General features: G+C 38.7%; 1 protein-coding gene and 1 long non-coding RNA gene across 7 annotated transcripts in view; one reads left to right on the top strand and one right to left on the bottom strand.

Moving 5' to 3' along the window:
• The first annotated feature begins 795 nt into the window (after positions 1 to 795).
• LOC127961639 (uncharacterized) lies at positions 796 to 2763 on the top strand. The gene is made up of 2 exons (XR_008154482.1): positions 796 to 962; positions 2381 to 2763. It is a non-coding gene; the product is annotated as an uncharacterized LOC127961639 (long non-coding RNA).
• The window catches only part of LOC127961635 (collagen alpha-6(IV) chain), a 90338-nt gene continuing 65382 nt past the window's right edge, over positions 1130 to 26085 (bottom strand). For 3 of the 6 annotated variants that reach the window (XM_052560840.1, XM_052560843.1, XM_052560842.1), the window contains 34 exons: positions 24234 to 24287; positions 24083 to 24145; positions 23936 to 23980; positions 23801 to 23854; positions 23653 to 23713; positions 23364 to 23474; positions 22344 to 22493; positions 22079 to 22168; positions 21818 to 21975; positions 21344 to 21523; positions 20479 to 20662; positions 15850 to 15900; positions 13303 to 13374; positions 13070 to 13177; positions 12424 to 12642; positions 12149 to 12310; positions 9464 to 9634; positions 9104 to 9247; positions 8790 to 8909; positions 8396 to 8577; positions 8151 to 8214; positions 7963 to 8037; positions 7710 to 7817; positions 7498 to 7605; positions 7283 to 7354; positions 7066 to 7185; positions 5329 to 5445; positions 4973 to 5134; positions 4760 to 4858; positions 4516 to 4665; positions 4288 to 4404; positions 3283 to 3474; positions 2867 to 3153; positions 1130 to 2663 (listed from right to left, as the gene is read on the bottom strand). In XM_052560840.1, coding sequence (XP_052416800.1) covers positions 2403 to 2663; positions 2867 to 3153; positions 3283 to 3474; positions 4288 to 4404; positions 4516 to 4665; positions 4760 to 4858; positions 4973 to 5134; positions 5329 to 5445; positions 7066 to 7185; positions 7283 to 7354; positions 7498 to 7605; positions 7710 to 7817; positions 7963 to 8037; positions 8151 to 8214; positions 8396 to 8577; positions 8790 to 8909; positions 9104 to 9247; positions 9464 to 9634; positions 12149 to 12310; positions 12424 to 12642; positions 13070 to 13177; positions 13303 to 13374; positions 15850 to 15900; positions 20479 to 20662; positions 21344 to 21523; positions 21818 to 21975; positions 22079 to 22168; positions 22344 to 22493; positions 23364 to 23474; positions 23653 to 23713; positions 23801 to 23854; positions 23936 to 23980; positions 24083 to 24145; positions 24234 to 24287 — 4311 coding nt within the window. In that variant the 3' untranslated portion in view covers positions 1130 to 2402. The remainder of the gene's footprint in view (positions 2664 to 2866; positions 3154 to 3282; positions 3475 to 4287; positions 4405 to 4515; positions 4666 to 4759; positions 4859 to 4972; positions 5135 to 5328; positions 5446 to 7065; positions 7186 to 7282; positions 7355 to 7497; positions 7606 to 7709; positions 7818 to 7962; positions 8038 to 8150; positions 8215 to 8395; positions 8578 to 8789; positions 8910 to 9103; positions 9248 to 9463; positions 9635 to 12148; positions 12311 to 12423; positions 12643 to 13069; positions 13178 to 13302; positions 13375 to 15849; positions 15901 to 20478; positions 20663 to 21343; positions 21524 to 21817; positions 21976 to 22078; positions 22169 to 22343; positions 22494 to 23363; positions 23475 to 23652; positions 23714 to 23800; positions 23855 to 23935; positions 23981 to 24082; positions 24146 to 24233; positions 24288 to 26085) is intronic. The other 3 variants (XM_052560841.1, XM_052560845.1, XM_052560844.1) reach the window with 1 other exon arrangement.

Genomic DNA, 26085 nt, shown 5'->3' with positions numbered 1-26085 from the left:
GATTGGTTGATGAGATAATCGCATCTTTTAAAATATCATGACCTATACAGTCTATGATGGTCATGACTCGGTTTTATTTTTATTTTTATAACATACATTACTTGAGGTTCACTTTAAAAACAAACCGTAATTTACAGACAAAGCATCATGAAATTGTTTACCTTTCCTGCAGCTGTAAGATTCAATAAAGTTGGTTGCTAAATCTTTTAACACATTTTTGTGAACTCTCCACTACACTGTACCTAATTTACAAAACAATATCCAGTCAAATGCCTTGAACAGTCATACGAGCGAACCTGGCCTGCCAGTCAAATCACTGCCTGAATCCTTCCGATGACTGTAAAGTAGTGTGCGAGCGTAAATGGATTAAACACAGGTGGGCGTGGCCTATGGTGACAATGTGATGAAATGATTGGTTTATGACATATCCATAAATCAACGAGAATTATAAAATATTATAAATTGTAAAATAAAATTTGAAAATATCTAAAACTGTATTTCATACTAACTACAGTTGTTTACCTTTTAATTGGCCACATTTTGAGGCATTATAAAACCAGTCCGAAGCTGGGTGAAGGTGGAATTGGCTGTGTAGGTAGGAACTTGCCACAAGGATGGACTCAAGGTTTAAGTTTTTTTTTATTATAAGTCCTTATAAGCTTAATCTTGTTTCATGTAGTTGTTTCTAGTTTAGCTTGGTCATCAGTTACATAATAATCATAAACTTGGTGCTAAAATGTGCTGTAAATAAAATGTATTTGGACAATACATGGAATGTGATTTTGCTTCAGGTCATGGATTAAGACAAGGGGAACATCAGAAAACAACTCCTGTCACGGCCAACCTTGATTTCTGTCTGCTTTTCATCTGCTGGACTGACATGAGTGGCCTTTCCATTCCTCCACTCAGGCCTTAACGTATTGCAGGGCCTCGACTTAAAGCAGCAATGTTTGCGTCTGGAGGTATTGCAGAGTTTTCTCCCATTCAATCACTTCTAAAAACTTACTGGTATAAACCCAAAATTGTCAGTGCTATGGGTTTATCTTTTCTTAAGTGATTTTTGCCAGTCATGTGGTAATTGAGATTTTAAAAAATATATATCACAACATTAATGTAATCAAAGACAACATTTAAAAGTTTGAATACTTTTATTCGAGAGGTTTCATACATGTACTCACTGTGAGCATTCAGATCAAACATTTACACCACTATATGAAATACTGGAAAATGTCATCCTCTCATTGAAAATATGTTAACGTTTCTTGGGTTCTGAAAGTATATATCTCTTTTTTTAGTCTCACAGCAGTAGAAACCTAATAAAATTGTCCACTTGTGACAGTTAATTTTCACAGATGTACATTGTTTTATTTTAGAAAATAACCAAAAGCAACATAAATGGGGAAATATAATTTTTTTCCCTATTATTAAATGTACAATGAATTGAATGTACATCTTTCTACCAAGGGGATGAAATGAATAGACCATAATCTAACCACTTACAGACACAAAATGAAATGTAACATGAATAGAAGTAAAAGTATACTCAGGGCTACCAATGAGAGACTGAAAGGCTTAGTGGTCATAGTGGTTATGTATCAACCAGTCTCTATTAAAATTAGTCTATTTATCATCTGCAATGCACACAGTAAATTAAACATTTTATAAAAAGGAAATTTTGAATATAAAAAAATATTATACACATTTTAGGTCATGTAATGAATTACTGAGGCCAATAGATGATCTGTAAGTTATTAACCATCCTCATCATGTTTGATGGATGTTTGAATGCTCTCGTCAGTAATGAAAATGATATATCATTAGGTAAACTGGATGAATTTAGATCAACCGTGTGTTAACATAATTTTTTTTTAAGTTCAGTGCAATTCATACAGAATATGTTTGGGTTTAGACTAATCATTTCGAGTGACAACGATGAGGTCAATCTTATTCATGTAGATTGCAAAGTGCTGGTGAACGTGAATAAAGCACCAACACGGGCGACTGAAGCCAAAATGTAAACATGAAATGCAGTAATGTTTTCATCGCTGCATGGATTCTTTTGAAAAAAATCAAGGTGTATTGTTCTGTGCCGTCACTGGGAGTCTGGGATGCACTCTCCGAGGTAGCCGTGAATATAGCCAACAACTTAAAGAAAAAAGCGCTAACACAAAAACACAACATATTATTTTCAACATAGCACCACTGTTAATAAACGGATAAAGAATCTCTTTCTCCACTTCATGGGCTCTCTTTAGCTCTTCGTATTACCACTGCTGGGCACCAAAGGCATGAAATCGATTCAGTCAGTTCATGTTTGATTCCTTTATCTTCCTCTACTCATCTCATCCCATCCACTCTACTTCCAATTGTTTCGTTAAAGTCTCCAGCAGTGCATCTACCAGCTACAAGATCTTCATGCAGACTTGACAGCGACTGATGCGTGACCGGTAATCATCTCCCTTCAGCGTCTCCTGGGAAGGACCCTGGAAGAACTGTTCGTTCTTCTCTACCGTGGTCAACCAGAAACTGTACTTGTTGGCGAAGAAGTGGCAGGTGCCGCGGGCTCCGTTGCACTCGATGAAGGGGGTGGCGCGGAAATCCTCCAGACAAGAACCAGGAGACACCAATGACTGACCGCCTCCTTCGGCACCAGCGGCTGTGTGCTAGAGGACCAAGATGAACACTAGTGAGGAGACCTTCCAAATGTGTCCAAATCTTGAACATTTATACTATTATACATATTAAATAACTTATTATTATTAACTGTCAAGTGTTTGAACATTATTTTATACACATGAGTGAACATGTTCTACACCGTAAGCTCTGTAAGTTATAGTATGTGCTTCGAGGTAGAACTGAATTTTACCATAAGGAAGGAGTAACCAATCCACAGACTTCTCCAACCCTGTGGGCAGGTCGGTATGCTGAGGTCTTGGCTATGGATAGCGACCGCTTGAGCTGGAGCTTCACACACTGAGCAGCGGCTAATGTACTGGGATATCTGCTGATCTGCCACAGGCATCATGGGAATGGGTGCCGAGGTGGACAGCCAGTAGGATTTGTCATTACGACTGGCGTAGTGGCAGATCTCATTGACTGTGCAGTACAGGAAGGGGATGGTGCTGAAATGCGGCAGGCAGGAGCCGGGCAATCCTGTGAGGAAGAGAACATTTGAATTCAATTATCTAGAGGCAAGTCAACTTATTAGTGCATACAAAAAATATTATGATCAAAATGGTATGAAAATTGACAACCCTTATAATAACAACACTAGTGTCTCACCCAGGTCCTGGTTGTGTGCTTTCTCCTGTCCCTCCACGTAGAGCAAACTGTAACCCTCCCACAGCTTGGCCATGCCTTGAGGACACATGGGCACCTGGGTGGACTGACTGTGTTTCACCAAAGTATAACCGATACTGGTACTGCGCGCCGGTGGACCAGGACGACCTTGCATTCCTGTTGGGCCACGGGCTCCTGTAGAAGATATGTGAAAGTGGAAGAATTTGAAGGGGAGTTACAGCAGGGACAAGAAAAAGCAATGTTACCTTATGCACTTGACAATATGCTACTGTTAATTACATTTGAAATCACAGTGATTAAATAATATGATTTGCTAGGATTAACAGGTTTTGCTTCAGAATAAAATTTTAAACTAGAAATCAAGTGACACAAAACAAGGTAAAAAATTTCTATAGCACAATGTATGTTTGTGCATGTTAAATGTTTATTACGAAAAAAGTGTATTGCAAAAAAAACCATATTTATAAATCAAACATTTGGGGTATGTTTTTTTCTAAGTAGTCTCTTATGTTCACCAATGCTGCACAATAAAAAATTTCAAATAAACAATCTTTTTATTTTTTATTTTATTTTGAAATGTAATTTATCCCTGTGATATTAAAGCTGCATTGCCAGATGCCATTACTCCAGTCTTCAGCATGGTTAGAAATCATATTAATATGTTGAGTTGTTGCTCAAGAAACATTTCTCATTATTACGGTGAAAACAGTGCAGTTTTTGTGCAGTTTTTTTCTGATGAATAGTTAGTTATAAAGAACAGGATTTATTTAAATATATTATAAATGTCACTTCTGAGTACTTTAATGCATCCTAATAATCCCAATAAATAATCATCTTAATTCAATTTGATGACTTCTACAACTTAGGGGGGTATATGATTAGATTTTTGGCATTATTTTAACTACTACTGATCCATGAACAGAACAGATCTGTGTACCACCATTTGAGAGCCATGGCTCAAAAGAATTTATATAAAAGACCTTGTACCTTGGGTTCCTGTGGGTCCTTGGATTCCTGCAGGTCCGGGGTCACCAAAAGCTCCAGGAGATCCAGCTGCACCAACAGGACCAAGTCTGCCCTCTGGCCCTCTGCGTCCTTTGGGACCTAGAGAATTTAAAGAGGAATTGAAACTGGAGGTAAAAGGTTCAATAATTGACTTTCAGTTTAATATTTCTTATTTCTTTGTTTTCTTTTGCAAAGACAAAAAAGACTCACCTGGGAATCCTGGACTGCCTGGCAGGCCTGGAAATCCTGCCTGACCGACAGACCCATCAAGACCTGGTGGGCCCTGTTCCCCCAAAGGCATACTTTCGGTTCTGTTAGGTAGGACCACAATACCTGGAGGTCCCTTAAGACCGGAATTACCTGAGAGGACAGTAAGCAAAAGCTGATGTTTCAAGAATGCTCATGATTTATTAATGTCAGCTAACTTTTTTTAAGATTTAAAATGCCTACTGACCCTTTAATCCTTTGGGTCCATTCCTCCCATAATCTCCTGGTTCTCCAGGGATCCCTGGTGCTCCACGTACACCACCAAAGCCAGGGTCACCTCTTTGTCCTTTTAAATCCAGAGAGCAGAAAAATGAATAAATTCCAATTAATTAAACATGGGAGCAGCACAGATAAAGAAACGGAAAAATATGAAAACAGTAAAAAGAAAAAAAAAAAACACCTTTAAAACCAGGACTGCCTTGAAATCCAGGCTGACCAGAACCACCGGGGTCTCCACGTGGTCCTGGTATTCCTGGTCGTCCAGGAACTCCGGCATCTCCCCTGTCTCCTTGGACTGTTCCAGGGCCTGGTGGACCAGGAAGGCCAGGAGGGCCAATGGGACCTACAAAGATCCAGTTCAACTGATTTCAATGCATCACATGAACTATTGGCCTCTGCATAAGGTTACAAGTTTATGCTCAAATAGGAACAGATCTACGAATAAATATAACTGCTAGTCCTCTGGATCAAACATCTTTTTGTTTTAGATATATACCAAAACAAAGATGAGAACAGAGAGTACAGAGATTTCCTTACCTTCTCGTCCATCTAATCCCGGAAGTCCAGGGTCTCCGGAAGGACCTGGGATATTAGAAGGACTAGGTGGGCCAGGGGGGCCAGGATTACCAGGGAAGCCTCTCAAACCAGAGGCACCTGAAAACCATTTCATAATCATTAAATACAAAGAGAAACTAAGCTGATCGGCGAAGCAATGGCTAATTAATTTTTTTTAATCTAATTAATTACACGATGTTGTGATTAATTAATCGAATTAATTGCCCTTCAAATTTGGAGAAATTACTTTGAAAAGATCATTTAAAATCATTGTTGTGCAAAACATCAAACAGAGATTACAAAAAGTAGGTTCAGCAAGAAATATTTTGTTTGATAAAATTTATTACATATACTCTTTTGGACCATGTGAGTAAATGATGACAGAATTGTAATTTTTGGTTGGGTGAACTATAACTTTAATAATTTATTTTCTTAATTGTATTATTATTACTATGAAAATATAAAATTATTTATTTAATGAAATGGTACTCTAAGTAATAAACTAAAACTGCCAGTAGGTGGTGGTAAAGCTTAATCTTAATGATTAAGTCATCGAGTAATTTATTCATTCGTTTGATTTGTTCATTCAGGAGTGAAGTAAATGGTTCTTTATAAATGGTTCATCTAATCATTAAGCTTGTTCGACTTGAAGCGGATGATCACCATCAGACCGATCGGTGTGTGACATCAAAGTATCGCAAAAGTTTAGAGAGCAGACGTCTAATTGTGCTTTTGAATCGCTCTCGTGGTACTTTGATGTCATACACTGATTGGTCCGTGCAACGCCACTTCAAAGCCAAAGCATAGGTCAGTGGTTCAACGCACCAAATGATTCACCAAATTCGTTCAAAACATGGATTAAGAAATGAAATGCCGTTGTGGGATGCTCGGAGATGAACAGTTTTGATTTGTCATCATATTTTGGTTGGCAAAATTGAGCAAAACAGACAACATTGGGTCTAAAATAACACATTAACTTCTTAATGAACTATATGAGATGAGTATCACATTTGCACTCGTGTGATCTTGCACTTAGCCTAAAGCTCGTATGATATTTCTTAACTATATGATGTAAATATGAGACACAATCTCGAACGTGCGTTTTGCCCTTTATCTTGAATTTTAGGGATATTTTCTAGGCTCCATCACGCAGTGAGTTGTTGCCTTGCCTCATATTAGTCATCAATCGAATGTATGAAATGGCAGATGATCCACATAGGTCTGGGGCGGGGCAAGTACGTTATAAACGCGTTCATGATTTTAACGTGTTATTGCGTTAACGCATTAATTGATTAACGCTGACAATTATTTTAGCTTGTGTTAATGCAGGTTTTTATTACAATGAATGATGGGTCCCGCAACTAATGCAGGTCTAATAGGAAGGTGCCTGTTATAATCGAGGCTCAGGACTCAGGAGCATAACTTGTTTTTCAATAACAAACTATCAAATATTATCTATAAAAACATCTTGGCAGTGACAAATGGCTTGTTTTATATTTAATTTAATTAGATTAATGTTGAGATTTAGGCTACAATAAATATTTTAACTGCTACCAGACAATAATGCGATTAACCACAATTTAATTTTTTTTATCGTTGCCCAGCACTAATATATGTGTGTGTGTATTTTTTCCCTTTATTCTAAGAGTTTCAGATAAAGCCAGAGGTCTGGTGAGGTTAATTGCATGTTCAGTGGTCCAAACACATGATTCTCCTCACCAGTGTCTCCTCTGGATCCTTTTTCTCCCGGGCGCCCAGGTGCTCCGGGCTGTGATGAGCCTCTCTCCCCCTTCAGGCCATTCACACCAGGAGCTCCAGTCCGACCACCTTCAGTCACACCTGAGGACATATGTTAAACAAAGGAGCATTCACTAGTTTGTTCACGTTTGAAGTATAATGTAGAAACTTATAATCAGAGGCTCATCTAATAATGTACCTGGGACTCCAGACAACCCCTTGGATCCTGGAAGACCATTGAGTCCATCTAAACCAGGTGATCCTGGAAAACCTGAAGTAAGATTTGAAAAAGGCTGTTTCAGAAATGTCAACATGCTGGGTTCTGTTAGTGTGTAGAAAGATGAATGACTACAACTGAAAAACATATGTTTTTAGCAATATCTAATGGAAAAATGGTACATGTTCTTGTTTAACCTTTCTCTCCTGGTGAACCTGGAGCTCCAGGACGGCCTAAATCTCCATCACGCCCCTTCTGTCCTGGATAACCAGGAAGACCCCTAATGCCTGGGAGGCCTGGTGAGCCTATTAACAAATACAACAACATGAATAAAATTAGGGAAGTTGTTGATTTAAAAGCTGAAATAATTTCACCAGCATCATAAGTGTGGATCCAAACTTCCACGTACCACCAAATCCAGGTGCTCCTGGATCTCCAGGAAAACCTTTCTGGCCTTGTAATCCCACTATTCCTGGGAAACCAGGATCACCTGGTTCACCAGGAAGTCCTGGACCACCTTGTTATGGAAAGGTAAAGGACAAAAATATTTTAAGAAATTAGACTGAAATTTACATTATCAAAATTTAATATAGTACAAAAAATAGACGATTTTATAAACCATATGCATACTGAGAACCTGAAAAAAAAATTGTCATTCTAACCTGGGAATCCACGATTTCCAATCACACCCTTTGGTCCAGGGGGTCCAGATAAATCATATGAATCACCTTTCTCACCTTAAAGACAATGTTTACAGGCATCAGAGCCATATGTATTGTAGGTCAGAAATAAAGTGCATTATTATTATTATTATTATTATTATTATACTTGACAATCACAGAGATCTCACCTTTGCCACCAGGTTGTCCTGGAGTTCCTGGGAAACCTTGAACCCCAGGTACACCATCATCACCCTTCAATGGAGAACAACACAAAAAGTAAGAGACCATGTTTATTTCTGTGCATAAAACATTTTGACAGTTGCAAGTATGAGACCATACTAGACCTGTTTCTGATAACAGTATTAGGACTGCTGCATCCATAGTAAACTTGTATACATATACTGTACTTTTGGCCCAAATACGTGATACTTACACTCAGGCCTGGTGAGCCAGGGAAGCCTATAACTCCTGGTGAACCTTTGGGACCAGGGAAGCCAAAGGAGCCAGGAATACCTGGGAGTCCAGGCTGGCCAGGAAAACCTTTTGCTTGCTCTGCAACACCAGGTAATCCAGGAAAGCCTTGACGTCCAGGAGACCCTGGAAGACCCTTATCACCTGTAAAAAAAAAAAAACATTTTGTTTTACTGAGATTCTAATGGCTGAATAAGTAGTTCTTTTATCACAAGCTTAAATGAACATTTCATTAATAACTCCACTGAAGGACTACAAGAACAAGTCCATGAACACCTTTATGCCACTAAACAGCATGGATTCTTCATTAGATTCTAAGGAACTGTCTAGTTGGATGGTCTGTCCACTTTTTGTACCTCTTGGTCCTGTGAAACCAGGCAGTCCACCACCTCCTGGTTCACCTTTTTGGCCCTTTTCCAGCTGCTCTACTGGAAGCACTTTAGAGGGTCCTGGACGACCAGGATCACCGCGATCCCCTTTAAAACACGAACATATATCAATTAATTTAGTACATTCATTGTATTACTGCAGTGCATTTTCTAATATAATTACTATAAACTATTTTATATCTTGGTTCTTTCTGAAGTTCTGAATTCTGTTTTAGTGCCATCTATGGTTTCACTTAACTAAAAATCCACAACGAAATGTCCTGCAAGTGCCATCAATATACCTTTGGTTCCTCTTGATCCGGTTCCTCCAGGTGAGCCATCCTGCCCAGCATAACCAGGTAAACCTTTAACACCTGGGCCACCTGGGACTCCAGGAGAACCAGGTAAACCTGGAAACCCCACCAATCCAAGAGACCCCTTCTCCCCTTGAACAGAATTAAACTATTTAATGCTATCTGAAAGAATCTTTGAGATGCTTGTTTGATGTCATGGTATTAATGCACAGCATTACAAATTTCAATAGTGTGGTATTTGAGATTGTAGAAGCATGTTAAAAATTACTGCACAAGTAATTCTATCAGCAGTATAACCAAAGAAAGTCAAATCCATTTAAATAATAATCTCTTTTTGCAATATCATACCCTTTATTCCTGGTCTTCCAGGTATGCCGGGACGTGTCCCAATGCCAGGGGGTCCAGGAGGTCCCCTAAATCCCTGAGACCCTGGGAGTCCAGGAAGTCCTGGTACACCCTTTATTCCACCAGGAGCTGGAGGTCCTGGATCTCCTCTCATACCCTTCAGCCCTGGGAAACCTGTGGAGTAAAAAACATATAACATAGGCTTTAGCTCTAAAATGAGCCTAGAAATGACTTGGATTTAACTGAAATAAAATCCATTCAGATTTTTTTTAGATGAGTAAATACACTCTGTACACAACACTGTACAGGTGAACACACTTACCCACTAAAGAAATACTTTAAATAACAGGTAATTAAAAAAAACATTCTAAAAGCATATTCTAAAGAATTGAAATTACTAAACGATGAAGAAAAAACATTAACTGATATTTGTTATACTGAATGAACACAACATATTTCACAATTTGTGGAAATGTCAGTTTAATGTAAAGTCTAATTATAGACTGAATGTAAAAGAAGCTGGAACATGACTAACTAAAGTTGATATGGCTAACTAAAGATGCTACTGTTTACCAGAAGGTGGGTTTGCGGTTAAAGGCACACAAGCACATCAGGGTTAAAGCAAGTTCTGAGGCTAGATTGTTAGAGTCTAGACTGCTCAAATTCATTGAACCTGAGCATTAGTATTTAAGCACACAAGTTTTAGGTCATCTTTTATGTGTTGAGTGCACTATGTGCTTCCTGCTTCATTGTACACAAACACACAAAAAAATGAACCAATACCGTTTAAACAACTCCAGTGATAAAAGACCATGGATGAAATTTTTTTTAATACATGGTCAATCCAAGCAATGTCAAATTAACTTTTTGCAGATCTACATAAACAACTGAACAAACTGCTCTATTGGTTTGAAATAGATGCCTAAAAAGGAGAGTTCACCCAAAATTGAATATTCTGTAATCATTTTGGGTGAAATATTAATTAGGATCACTGGAAACACAAGGAAAGACAAGTGCATTAGGAGGAAGCATTGCAAGAGTGTGAATTGTGTTATAGAGGAAAATCAACTCTAAATGGAGGGCATCAGGGAGGACAATATTTCTCACCTTGGCAGCCTAGTGAGGTGACCCAACACCAAAAATAGAAGAGGGTGAGACCACAAATGGAAGGATGGGAGGGTGGAAATGATGGTGATGGAAAAAGAGGAGGAGGGGAGGATGACCATAGAGAAAAGAATAAAGGAGAACAGATATTTTTGTGTGGAAGATCAGTAAACACAGGTAGACAAAGACTCATGAGAAGAAAAAGAGCCAGTGAAACATTTTACCACAACTCAAATTTACAGTAAAACAATACTCACATCAAAATTTAAATCAAACCATAACTACTAGGGGTGTAACGGTTCACAAAATTCACGGTTCGGTTCGATACGATACACTGATGTCACGGTTCGGTTCGGTTCGATACGTTTTAGATACAGCAAAATGTAAAAACATCTCAACTTTTCAGAATGCCGCAAGCGCACCGCGGGTCATGTGACAAGAACCAACCAATCAGCTTCATCCTTTCCCGTAACAACGTTGAGAGCTCAGCCAAGATGAAGGAACAGCTGATCATAGTTGTATATGGATTGCAATTTTGAAATAAATTCAGTAGCAGAGCTACTGCAAGCGATTTTTAGAGCTGCAAATCCATTTATCCTTCGCTGAAATTTCCGCGTCTCATGGAGAGAGCACGTCATTGTTGCTTAGCAAAGACAGACGCCTCAGGAGAAAGACGCGCTTAGCGTTTTCCATGCGTTTTTAGGCACGATATGTGAACGGCCCCTAAGGCGCTCGCTCACTCAGCACGCGCTGAAGGCTCGTTGCAAAATGTCTAATGCATTTAACAGACCAGAAATATAAGATCCTAAAATAACCAACAGGTCTGGTGTTTGGGTTGGATTCCCTGTAAGCTATAGTGTCTAAATGCTGCAGGGATAGTTTGCTGCGTGCATGTTTCTCCTTTTTTTCGTCTTTTCCCAGATAGTACTGACGCATATATCCCAGATATTCCCGCTGGTTTTTTTTTTTTTTTTTTTGTAATCCCGCTGGTGTACCCTGTCATGTTGCAGATGCGACATACCGTTGTTTTTTTATCCACCACTCTCTTGCCATCACCATTATAGCTTAAAGGGAATCCAAAGTGCACCCAAACACCAGACCTGTTGGTTATTGGAGGATCTTCTCATTTCTAGTCTGTTAAACGCATTGGCTATTTTGCAACGAGCCTTCAGCGCGTACTGAGTGAGCGAGCGCCTGCTGAGTAGCCTAACATAAACATATAAGATGGTGTTTTTTTCTTCTTCGGGAGTGTCAGGGGCGTTGCCTGTTACGTTGTTTGGGTTATTGGACTACCTTGTTGAATGCATATCATTATATTTCTTTCTCTCTCTTTTTTTTTTTTTTTCAAATATAATTAATTACTCCAACGAACCGTTCGGTATACATAATGCGTACCGCGTACCGAACCGAAAGCGTCGTACCGAACGGTTCAATACGAATACGCGTATCGTTACACCCCTAATAACTACCCAGGTAAAGATAGACTTAAGAAATTATGCCTTGTGACAAAGTCTTAGAAGTTAAGTAGATCTGCCAAAAATTGCCAAAAAAAAAAAAACACGAAAATTGATTTGATTTGGTTACCTGGAGGTCCATCAAATCCCTTAGCTCCAGGTGGCCCTCTGGGACCAGGAACACCTCCGGGAGGGATTTCTCCTGGTGGACCAATGGGACCTACAAGACCAGGAATTCCATCCACACCTCGTTCTCCCTTTATGCCAGGAAAGCCATTGCGTCCATCATTACCTAAGGAGGAATGCATTAGCTTGATATCTAGCATGACTTACAATGTCTAACAGGATTGGTGCTAATGATGTTGGTAGTAGCTACAGTACATGAAAACATCTCATCAAACTTACCAGGCCTCCCTAGTACACCAGGCACACCAGGTTGACCCTTGTCTCCTGGCTCTCCTGGTCTCCCTGGAGAACCTGGACCTCCAGGAGTGGCCCCAAGCACCACACCGGGTTCCCCCTTAGCTCCTGGCAAACCTGGAAAACCATCTCTTCCTGGAGGCCCTGGTAAGCCGGCATTTGTTTTTCCTGGTAAACCTGGATCTCCTCTGGGTCCGGGGAACCCTAATCATAATAAGATTTGAAATAAAAAGCCAATTTGAAAAGGTGCAAGTCATATTCATTAAATTGGTCCATTGTCTCTTCTCAATAGTGCAGAGACGTAACAAGCTCTGCACACAGAAGTCAATTTCAAACCGAAAGCAGCAAAGGATGTTGTTGTGATTTCATGTTACCAAAATGAAAATGAGTGAAATTTGCATGGGAAAATTTTTCACCCTCCTGCGAAAATCCCAATCACACAGATTCCTATTTGAATGACTGGATGTGTAGTAATGTGTAGTAAGGATGACAGTAAATGTGTGCGCACCTAAAAAATTTTTATACAAAATAATGCAATTGTTATTATTTTTTTAAATATATGGCTAGCCCAAAGAAATTATATATAATATTTGTGGTTAGACGGCGGACCCATTTGGGGCTGTAATCTTACCCTGAGGTCCTGGCTGACCTCCAGAGCCTTGTTCTCCTCTCTCACCCTTTGGCCCATCAAACCCTGGGCGCCCACTTGCTCCTGGGGAACCAGGCCGACCCTTTGGCCCTAATATATTTTTATAGACACAAACATGCAAAAGAACACGTTTTAGCATTTTAAATGTTAAAATACTCTTTATAGTTAAATTACTACAATAATCAACTTTTATATACTTTTAGAAATAAAATTACCTGGCACACCGGGATTTCCAAAGTATCCTGGATCTCCAAATTCACCAGGAATCCTACAGGGCAGGGGTGTTCCTGTTGACATCCATATCATGGTCAGTAACTTATAAAAACTATGAATGATGGCCCATTCAACACACATTTCCTACAACTAACCATGACAAACCAAGAATTAAAACATGGATGACTGTGTTAGTAAAAAATGTATCTGAGCACCTAAGATCAGTGAAAGTTGGCTGATAAGAAAATGGATGGGAGGGAATATACAGTAAGGTCTACATATATTTTCGGACACTGACACGTTTTTCATGTTTCAACACGCCCAATCAAATTTTTCTGGCTGCTTCTGTCCTTCTGTCACATCATAACTAAACACCAGTAACTCGGTGCCACTGGAAGCCATGCATGCTCAGGCCACACTGTTTAACCATGTTTTACAAATGATGTTATATGCTTAGGATCATGAGCTGTTCCAAGTCTTCTCCATACTTTTTATTCCCATCATTCTGGTAAAGGGTGATCTTAATTCCAACCATCCAAAGATATGCTTTTGTAGAAGTGGTCTTGGTTTTTTAGATATGTTTTGGCCAAGTCTAATCTGGCCTTTTGTGCACCTTGTGGTGAAGTCTCTGTAATTGTTCTTGTAAAGTCTTCTCTTGATTGTAGACTTCGACAGTGACACACCTGCCTCCTGGAGAGTGTTCTTCTCTTGATTGAATGTAGTGAAAGGGTTTTTCTTTACCATGGAGAGGATTCTCCAAACATCCACCACTGTTGTCCTCCGTGGACACCCAGGGCTTTTTATAGCGCACCAGTCCACTCTTTTTTCTCAGAATGTACAAAACTGTTAATTTGACCACTCTGAATGTCCCTGCTATCTCTCTGATGGATTTTTGTTTTGTTTTATGAAGCCTAACAGGTGTCTGCTTCACCTGCATGGAGAGATCCTTTGACCGCATGATGTGGATTCAAAGCAACAGCTTCCAAATGCAAATGGCACGATTAGAATCAACTCCGGACCTTTTACTTGCTTAATTGATGTAGAAATAATGAAGGAATAGCCCACATTTGTCCATTAAATGGCTTTTGAATCAAATGTTTAATTAATTATGGTCCCTTGAAAAAGGGGGGAGGTACATATTAAAAAGCTGTAATTCTTTAACCTTTCCTCCAATTGTGATGAGAATACCATCAAATTAAATCTCATAGTGTACTTGTTAAGCCCATGCTCATTATACGGTATAACTGCAACTTGAATATGTTTTGGTCAACATTTAAAATAAAATAAAAAATTGTGGCTGTGCCCAAATATATGTGGACCTGACTGTATTGTCACTGTGCAATTACACTGCAGTCCAGCATTATAATTCCATGAACTGTCCTGAAAATGATTCCAAAACACATAGAACCACATTTTAATGTGGAGGGCAGGGAGATCTCATATGCTGTCAATTACCACAGAAAATGTCTATAACACTTTTGAATTCATAATTTTCTGAAGCAGCTTTACAGAAAACACATATTTTATAAAGACAACAGAAATGTGTATAGTAATGCACATACAATGAAAATGCTTTTCAGAGTGTTTAAAAAAAGAAATGTGCAGTTTGTACTTTTATTGAAGAACTTTATATTAATTAAAGTGCTTATATTAATTATTATATTAATACTTCTGTTGTTGGATTTGTCCATCCTTGGTGTATGTTGCAAAAGTGTTGCAAAATACCGGAAATAATGTAAGCAGATGACATAGCTTTATGTATACTTTATCCATCTAGGCCAGGGGTAGGCAAGTTAGGTCCTAGAGAGCCGTAGTCCTGCAGAGTTCAGCTTGAATCTAATCAAACACACCTGAACAAGCTCATCAGTCTCTTCAGGCTACAGGCAGAGGTGAGGGTTTTTTTCAGGGTTGGAGCTGAACTCTGCAGGACTGCGGCTCTCTAGGACTAAACTTGTCTACCCCTGATCTAGGCTCAAAATAACACATAACTTGTATATTTTAGTGTTGCAATAAATTGCTGCATAGACTTCCATTGTAAGTGCATGTACTGTAGGCACATTTTGCTTGTGAAGGATAAGTCAAAATATCTAACTGATGGCATGCCATGGGTGTTTGTGACCAAGGTGAACAAGCGTTGGGACTAATGTTGTGTCGATTCAAAGGGTATGCAAAGCAAATTTGAGCAATGGGCCTGTGATGGTGTAGCAGAGTCTTCAAAATGAGATTTACTTTCATACTTCAAAAAAGAAAAAAGAAAAAAGAAAGTAACCCCATCCTCCCACAGTAAAGCCAGTATAGAAGGGCTAATAACATGCACAAAGATTGTTAAATGACTGGCAAAAGAGGGCTGTAATATGGCAACTATCAATTTTCCAGAATGGCAAGAGACTAACTGGATTAGACATCTCAACCTATAGCGAAGTAATGATGAATGTAAGGTATGGTCGGGCTTGGTGGACACTCTATAGTTAAGCTGTCTGATACAGTCAGGCCATTGGAAAATGATGATTTATATTTTACTGGCTGCCGCTCTGGGCTTCACATCTCACCTCCCTCTTCCAAAGAGGCACCATTAAGCCCCGCCTGCCCACAGCTGTCACCTAGTCAAGACAACATGCAAGGGCAAGAGAGATGGCAAGAGAAGCTGTCAATCAGTCGGTTTAGGAATCATTTCATTCGGGCAGCATCAATAAGAAATCAAATGCATAAGCATGAAAATGATTTTACCTTTAGTAGGAAAAATAAAAAAGCTCATTCAAATATTCCAGCACATTAGGTTAAAGCAGTGCAAATAAAGAAATCAAAAGGAGAAAATGTGCATGGCTGCGTCAATGCCATTCCATTACTAAGAGAGAGAGATGGAGAGCATGCAGAGAAGTGAAAGGATCTGGTTATTCAGACATGAATGTTAAGACTTGTTATGATTTAATTGCACCTGCTCAATTTCTCTCTGAATGGAATGGCTTGCAAAGAGGTCAAAAGTTCTGTTAGCACAGGGAAAATGTAAGGATTCATTTGTATACCGATTCACTCTCACACACGTCCAAAGCTTGACGAGATAAATGCTTGTCAAGAAGAGGTATAGCAACCTCTAAACTGAAGCTTTTTCAACCAAGCTCATCTTTTACTGTAAACTCAGAAAACAAGCTTAATATGCTATTAAAGTGGGCTTCTTGAGGAGTCGGCTTGTATTGACAAAATACCACCTTGATTTGTGTAGATCCAATTAATTCATTGCATATGACTATATTTGTTCTTTTAAAAAAGTAGGCTAATCACATACAATACATGGTAGTATGGCAATCCATTTTAGCTTAGAAAATATCCCCAGCGTTACACTGCATATTTGCCTTTTACCTAGTAACAATTCATTTAGAGAGCTCTAAATAAATTCCTACTAGTAACAATGCCTAATAGAGAGCCCTCTAAATATTTTTTTACTAGCTACAATTACAATTAGAGAGCTCTCTAATTTAATCTTACTAGTAAAAAGCAAGTGGCATACTCCCGCTCTCTCTATTGAACATTATAAAAAGAAAAAAAAAAAACATTAAAGATTTATGATTAATTATTGTTGCCAAATTATCTAGTTGTTGCTTATTTACAGTGTTTTGTGATACAAAGCAATTTGTTAGATTGAAATCTATCTATTAGTTTGTCTAATGTAGTGCTGACATATGTATGAAAGCACACAAGTCACACTATAATTTATATGTGGCGAAAGGAATATTGATGAAAGGTTAAATAAATGCAGAGCAGCGTAACTTTAAATTGAAAATTCTAAAACACTACATACACGGATATTTTTTCCCCTCATAACTTAAATTATAGGGGCATTCTAACGCCATTCCAAAAGGTTTGTCATGTAGTAAATGCCTTGGACGTGGTTTTCTTCGGGTTTTTTTTTCCTTTGTTGGCAAAGTGTGTGGCATGCTCAGCATCAATTATGATATTATCACAGTCCTAGCCCAAAATCTTTTTTCTGTGTGTGAATTTACCTTTAAAATAAACTTACAGTACATAAATTACCTAGGTTATATTTCTACTCTGTATAGCATAATAATGTTAATTATTTTAATGAATATAATAGGCCATTTAATAGATCATTAGAGCATCAGTGTTGCTAGTCATCATTAAAAACTGTTTGAGTGAACAACTCAGCGGTTCAGTCTCCCACTCCCACGGATTTAGAGACCTCTTTAATACACTTACAGAGCTCTGCTGTAATGTCTCTTTTAGGGTTTTGTTTTTCTTGTTTTCATGTCTTTTAAGCCATGTTTCCACCGCAGGAAACAGGAAATAAATAAGGTTCCAGGTAAAAAAAAATGTCCCTCAGAAAGTCCCTGCTCACAAAGTACTTTTTCATAGTTCTGGAACTTTTGGGGGCGGGACTTGGACGCTAAACATGCTGATTGGTTGAGTTCACACAGCATTGTTATTTCAACCACCATTTCTTTGGATCATTTTAAAAATATTACATTTATTGTGCCATGAAATGTAATTTTTTTTAAGTATTTCAGGCGAGAATGTAGTTTAAAACTCAAATCCATGGTTTATTTATAAAAATAGCGCCTATTTAAAAATGTGACGATAAGGTCCATGCGATCAGTGGGAGCTCAGTGATCATGTATCCGCCGAGAGCAGCCTCACTTTGGCTAGTCCATTTGACATGCGCCACTGGCTCTGATGGGAAATTGCAGTAGCCAAGGCAAGCTGACTGATGTTATCAAGTACGTTGCTGTTTGCAGAATTGTCGCAGACAACACACTCCCGAGTCAAATGCGCAAAGTCTGAACTAGTGAGGATGCAAAGTCCAAAATGTGCTTACTTTGTATTGAGAAACACGTGCAGACCTACGTCACAAGTCTATGTGTGTAATCTTCCCGGTACTTTAGACTGCGGTGGAAGTGCAGAAAGCAACAGGTCTGGGGGAAAATGGTTCCTGGGGAAAAAAGTTCCTGGTACAATTGTTCCGGATAATTTCGATGGAAACGTGGCATTATTTTGTAGTTTGATTCATGCTGGTTGTGTCATGCTTCCCTTGCCCTCTTGTCTTTATGTTATTGGTTCCTCTCGTTCATTGTGTCATGTTCTCATTAGTTGTCTTAGTCATGTGTCTGTTTGCTCACTGGTTTGTTCATGTCATGTGACCCTCATTAGCGTTTCCACTATCGAGCTAGGACCGGGCGTGCTAGTGCGTGCCAGGGCCAGTCGCGTTTCCATTGTCACTTCCGGGGCTTGATCGTGCCTCGCCAGGGCTTCCTCGGGGCCAACGGCCAGGGTTTTTTGGCACTCTTAGTTAGCAAGTGTTTGAAATAACTTGATCCGATGTGGATTATAATCACTAAACAAGGCAGAAATATTTATAAGCGATGTAAAAGACTATGCACGCTAAACATTAACGTTTATTGCTTGGATAAATCAGACGTCAGCTTCTTATTCTCTATCACAATTGTGTATTTATTAAGTAACATTTTATCTGTCGTCTCGTGAGTTTAGCTCTACATTGCATATCATCAAAATATAATAATGATTTTTGTTTGGGAGCTTTTATAAAAATAGAGAGTCTGCGCTGAGGATCATTTCAGAAAGATAAGAGCTGTAACACCAGCATTAAACACTTTTTTTTTTTTTTTTTTTAAATAAGTCGAGCTCAAAACTCTCTTTCAGTCAGCAGCGAGTGTTTGAAATAACTTGATCAAATGTGGATTATAAACACTAAACAAGGCAGAAATATTTATAAGCGATGAAAAAGGTATGCACGCTAATCTTGTTACCATAGTAAACATGGTAAATATGACCGCTTGAAGAAATCAGACGTCACCTTCTTATTCTCTATCACAATTGTGTATTTATTAAGTAACTTATATTATCGGTCACAAGCCTCGTCTCGAGAGTTTATCTCACATTGCCTATCATAAAAAAAATTATAGCCTAATAATGTTTTTGTTCGGGAGCTTTTATAAAAATAGAGATATTATCATTCATTCTAAATATGATGGCTACTGTGGCTAATAAACAGAAACAGACTCGACTGAATAAGCAGGCTATTTTCATGAGCGTTAAAAATAAATAAAATAGAAATAAGTGTATTTATGTGTGAATAATTTTGAGTCCTGATAAATTCTATAGTTAAAACATCGATGCTTTTGAATGTGAATATATAACAAAGCATGCAAACAAACTGCCGCTTTTATCATGTTCGTTTTGTGATCGCGCATGTTCCAGTGACTTATTTCTTAGTTTTCTGATAATTTCTCTTTGTTGGTGAAATTTTGAGGTTGCATGACGTTGTTCTGAGAGGCGTGTAAAGGGAGTGTTTTAGTGACGTGCAGCGGTGCTTCAAGCTCCACTGTGGAAACCCTGCGCTATTCTGGCCTCGATGCTACTGGCCCGAGGCTATGAGCCCCGCCCGGCCCACTTTAAGCCCTGGCTCACACTGGCCCGACAGTGGAAATGTGGCTATTGTATGTTATAAGTAGTTAAGTTTTTGCTATTGTCCCTTGGTGTGTACTAATGTTGTATCCTGCTGTTGGTGAGTCAAGTCTGTTCATGTCAAGTCTGTTCCCTGCTTCGTCAAGTCAAGTCTGTTCAGGCCTAGACAAGTCTGTTCGTGCATTATTAAATCAAGTCTGTGTATCTTGTTTGGATTTCACTTCTGTAAATAAAACTGCACATTGGTTCTCACTACGCTTGCCTTCAGTGGAATCATTACATCTGCAATTTAATTATAGAGCTCTGTAATTGCATTTTTACTAGTAAAAAAATTCAAGAGCTCTCTAACTGGAATTATTACTAGTAAAAATTTATTTAGAGGGCTCTAATTGGAATTGTTACTATGAAGAATTGAATTAGAGGGCTCTGTCATATGAATTCTTAGTAGTAATAATTGAATTAGAGAGCTCTCTAATTATAATCGTTACTAGAAAGAATTGAATTAGAGCTCTGTAACTGGCATTGTTACTGGTAAGAATTTAATTGTAGAACTCTCTAACTGAATTGTTACTGTAATTTCGACGAGTAACGCTGTGAGTAATTTAAGATAAAATTGCTTGCCATATACCAGTTTATTAATCAGTAATAATAACCTTTAGCAATATCATGTAATCTGTATAATTTTTTTTATTTCTATATGATGTTGTTAAAGTGTTACAGTTTTTTATTTTTATTTTACTTGCCTTGAATTCCTTTAGGTCCAGGTGTTCCAGGAAGACCATTGAATCCAGGATCACCTTGTGACCCTTTGAACCCAGCTACGCCAGGATAGCCAATACCAGATTCACCCCTGTCACCAGGACGACCTTTGAGCCCAGGAATACCAGGAAACCCTTTACTTCCAGACACCCCAAAACCAGGCTCCCCCTGTAAAGAAAGAACTTTAGAAATTTAAAGATCTTGTCACAGAAGGGAGCGGGGATGAACTCAAGCGCAGACAGAATGCACTACACACAAGGTTTATTAGTGACAAAAAGGGGGAAACAAAACGCACAAGGGGGAAAACAACAACTAGGGAATAGACAAATAACTTGACTTAGACTAGAAACAAACAATAAAACAAAAGACTATTCACTCTGGAACTCACACGACAGAGATACAATACACAGGTCTCACAACGTTTTGACAGAGTGTAACAATGAACCACACTAGACAGAGGACACAAGGGGATTGAAATAGGGAGACTAATGATAACATAACAGGTGACACAGGTAAAGCAATAATGACAAAAACAAAAAGCACATATAAAAAGAGGATAACAAGGGGGCGGGGCAAGGAAACGAGACAACACAAGAACATGACCCAAAGACAAGGCCATGTGCTTGCACACAAAACACGGCCTATCATGATCCAGCCACAAGACTAGAGAAAAATCAAGAACACAAGGGCAGAATCATGACAGATCTCACTAGTTGAATGTCAGAATCAGCATAACTACAAGCAATAACTCTTCTTTGGTAATAATTACTGTAAAATAATTTAATTAACTGATGAAATGAAATGACAACCACAAAAAAAGAATATAAGGGAAAAGGAAAATCTACTCACAGGTAGACCTGGTTCTCCAGGGAAGCCAGGAGAGCCATCCTTTCCGGGTTTGCCGCTTGGTCCAAGTGGTCCTGGAAGACCCTGTTGACCCATATCACCTTTTTGCCCTCGTCCTTCAGGGAAGAAATAATTACCTTTTTCTCCTTTACGCCCTTTAAATCCTCTGTCACCCGCACGACCCTAAAGCAAAAAGCAAAGCAAGACCTATAATTTGAAACAATTTTGGAAGTAACCTGATGATCCCAGTGTTTCTCAATGATCAGTAAGATAATATTGTATTAGATGCATTGCACCGGACTCCTAAACAAACAACAAAACCTGTAACCTTGGCAAAGAACTTCTGTGATTTATATTACTCCACTCTCAACACCAAGTCGCTACCTTTCCATGTAAAAACATTCAGCATCCCCCCCAAAAAAATCAAGGCATTAGCCCGATTGATCCCACCTAATATTTTAATAATTAATATCCTACATCAAAGCCCTGTGGTCCACGGGGTCCCTGGAAGCCTGGGTCACCAATTTCTCCCTTTACTCCATTGAGTCCTATAAAACCTGTGGGCCCTGGAGGCCCTTGAGGTCCCTGTGCACCAATCGTTCCTCCACCCAAACAGTTGCAGTCACCATTTTCTCCTGCAAGAGTCAATCAAGGAAAAAGGGAAGTAAGTCATTCAACATAATTATCTTAATAGCTAATTAATAATTCTCAATTCAGTTCTACAACAAATTGCCTCACCTTTAAACCCTTTAAAGCCTCTGTCTCCAGGACGTCCTCTTAGACCAGGCTGACCCGGAAATCCAGGTGATCCAGTGGGAAACAGGTTTGCTAGATAGAAGGTAGAAGGTAAAATAAGAAAAGTGGTAACCTGCAAGTGCTACCCCAAGGATCTACTTCTATTTTATTTGACCCACACAAAATATTTTCTAAGTGTGATCTAATTTGTCAAATTCTTAAGTTTTGTAAAAAATTAAGAAGGCCATCATCATCTGCAAAGGCTTACATGTACTTCCCGGTGGTCCAGGGGGACCTGGAGGTCCAGGAAAGCCCTGACTTCCAGGAAGACCTTCAGGACCATAAGAATCCCGACCTGGGTTTCCCCTTGGTCCTTTGGGTCCACGGCCACCGGGGAACCCAGAGATGCCTGGACGACCTTGATAGTAAAACAAAACTCATGGTTATCATCATATTGACACAATAGTTTATAGATACTAGGATGTTGTGGATGGTTGTCAAGGCATTTCAATGCCATTGCTAAGGAGTTTTGAGTGGTTGTTCACATGCTGCTATGTGGTTGTTTCAATGAATCAAAAATACACAAAAACCAAAAGCCATTAAAAAGTCTGTATAAACACCTTGTGAAATGTTTTTTAAACTCATTGTCATTCTTTGACAATGTAACTCCATTTCTTTTTCCTAAATATTTATTTCATAAAAATACTCAAAGGATTATTACTTTTCTTTTGATTCACATCCCTATTGTTTACACTGGTTTTCTGATAACCTTGTCTTTAGATGTTGCCTATCCTGTTGCTTTGCTCTGTCATGTTTGGCATTGGCAAGAGTATCCTGACACCCATGTTACATATATTTTCCTGGTGCCTATTTCTTTGGGGTTATTTCTTGGTTGTGAGCTCTCCTTTACCTTTTGTGTCTGGGCAGTTACAATTCTGTTTAGTTCATTGTCAGTTCTGATGTCATGATCCAGATGCTCCCTGTTGTGTCTTTCATTGTGGGGATGTGGCTTGGGTTGTTTATTCCCTCTCCATGTGCTCTTTGGTTAGTTTGGTGTGTAGTCTTAAGGATGTTTTAGCATGTTTTATGGTGTTTCATTTAGTCTTGTTTTGTCATTTTTGGTGGGATTCTGTCATGTTTGTTTCTATGTGCCATGTTCTCTCCAGTATAACATCTTTATCATGCACTCGTTACTTTGTCAACAACCAATGTGGGACAAAAAAAGTCCTCAACAGGCTGCATGACCTGAATCATAAAGCCTTAAAATGCAAAAGTATGTCACTAATACCTGAGACAAAAGCAGCCTGTCCCGGAGGACCAGGCTGACCAGGAAGCCCTGGAAAACCTGTATCTCCAGTTATCCCCGGATAACCAGGAAAGCCGGGATCACCTGGAGGACCTAGGTGCAAGTAAATTGAATAATCAATGAAGAGTGTACATCAGCATACATATGAGTATGTACATGAGAGATTAAAAAAAAAAGCAATAACCGCACTTGAGATCACAAAATTGTATGAAAGTGAGTTTATTATGATAAACGCAACCTCTATGACTACAATACAGGTGATTTCTGATACCTTTAATTCCATCCACTGCATCCACAATCGGTCCAGGTGGACCTTGGTCTCCTCTTTCACCCTAAAAATATATTAACAATATAATACTGTGGAACCTTTTTCTGTTTATGAAATTTATATTTGTGTTTTTCGTGTTACTTGTTCTTACCTTTGGGCCGGTAAAACCTGGTTGTCCTGGAAAACCAGCAGTCCCAGGGAAACCCTACAGATGAGAGAGAAGATGGTTGGTATCTAATGAAGATATAAGCGGAAAACAGTTTAGAGTAAAGTGTTTCATATCTACCTTAATCCCAGAAAGCCCAGGAGGACCGTTCAGACCAGGTGGGCCCTGCCATTTTGAACAATATATAAAAGGAAGTTCAGGTTAATTTGAAACAAACAAAATATCAGCCTGTGGTGAATCACAAAATGAAGCAGTAACATTACCTACCCTTGAGCCTGGCATGCCCAGGATTCCCTTTTCTCCAGTCTCACCTCTGTACCCAAATGGGCCCTACATATGCCCAACAATATGTGTGTCAGTTTCAAACAGCAACATATCAAACTTGAATTTGGAGAACAAGCTCTCTTTGATTACTCACTGGTGGTCCTGGTCTCCCTGGAGAACCTGTAGCACCGTTATAGCCTTTCTCACCCTAGAGAAGAGAGAGAGAGAGAAAGAAGAAAGAAGACTGAGAAATTTGAAACAATATTTAATACATTATGCAGCAAACTGCTGTCGTACACATTGATCTATGCTTGAAATCCACAAATTTAAATTCAGTTGAATGTCCTTCATTGTGATTTGGGCTCCAAATGAAACAAACAAGAATTGTAAATTTGAACACTTACATAATATAATCTACAGCTACAAACATTTCATATGCTTTCCAAGGCTGCATTGATTTGATCAGATATGGAATAAAAACAGTACTGACATAAACCAAATAACTGTTTTCCATTTTGATTTGGTGACACATTAAACATTTAGCACCGATATGAATGATATACTGTTTAATATACTGTTTTGTGGAAACTGATACTTTTTTTCACGATTGTTTGATGAATGGATTGTTCAAAAAAGGACAGAAATGTTTTGAAATATAAATCTTTTATAACATAAAAGTCACTGTAGTCACTTTATCCTTGCTGAATAAAAGTATTTATAAAAAATATATTTTATAATAGTGTAAATCATTTTCGAATCCAGAAAAAAAGTAATAATTTACTCACCCCCCATGTCATCCAAGATGTTCATGTCTTTCTTTCTTCAGATGAAAAGAAATTTAAAGTTTTTGAGGAAAACATTCCAAAATGTTTCTAACATATAGTGGACTTGAATGGCAGCCAACGGGTTGAAGGTCCAAATTGCAGTTTCATTGCAGCTTCTTCCTATGCGAACCCAGCCAAGGAATAAGGGTCTTTTCTAGGGCTGGGATGATAAATTGAAGCAGACTCGATTCGTGGATCGATTCTTAGATTTTCAGACTGCATCGTGATTCCTCTGGAATCGATTCTGAGCTTAGATTTTAACAGCAGATGGCGCTCTAATATTTTTTAATATAGTTTTTATCCGCAAACTCAAATGCTCATGAAGAAGAGGGCTAAAGCGTGCTAGTGCATTCTGCATATCATGTAATTTCACCTTAGCCTAGAATGCTTTTATGACGCGAGATTAAAGAGCCACACAGATGGGAAATCAAAAATTACCTGTATTACAGTGTATGGTGTAGCTGTCCATCTGTGTAAACAATTTGCAAAGTAATTAAACCAAAAAGTACACGATTTATAAAGTTATTGGCTTCTAAAGTAAGGAGTCGACTCTGAATCGCTGAAACGAGTCGTTATAGATTTCAAATCTTTTGCCCATCTCTATGTACGTCACTAGGAACACTTTGCATAATAATCTCCGCCTACCGTCTTGGGAGAAACGGAACTCTGACTTGCCCCACCCCCCCACACAGACGCTCTGGTTGGTGTGACAGCATCATATCGAGGAGACAGTGTGTTTTTAATTGTAAAGGCAAGTTTGTTTTATTTTCACTGCCAAAGAATGAAGATCAGAAGAACCAATGGCTAAAATTTATTTTTACCACAATACCAGAGCAGTACAACAAATCCCTTTTGTTGTGTTCACAACATTTCACTGATGACTGGTTCTCTAATCTCGGTGAGTTCAAGGTGGGATTTTCAAAGCATTTTGCCATAAAAGAGGGTTCATTACCAACTTTATTTGGACCAACAAGCATCTCCGAATCACAACGCGAAGTATGATTATGAAGTTATGTGTTTGTTTTCTAATCAGTATGTGTGCTGTCTGCAGCCTTTATCTGCACTGATCTTCATTTACAAACACGTCATTAAAATGAAGTGTAACTCCGTGAATACTCAACGAAAAGACATGAGAGAGATATCTATAGAAAGCTTGACATGTCTTATTTAAAACTAAACAAG

This window comes from Carassius gibelio, chromosome B7 (genome assembly GCF_023724105.1).
Source record: "Carassius gibelio isolate Cgi1373 ecotype wild population from Czech Republic chromosome B7, carGib1.2-hapl.c, whole genome shotgun sequence".
Taxonomy (NCBI): Eukaryota; Metazoa; Chordata; class Actinopteri; order Cypriniformes; family Cyprinidae; genus Carassius; species Carassius gibelio.
Note: the sequence above shows the minus strand (reverse complement) of the source record. Positions and strands in the feature narration are given on the sequence as shown.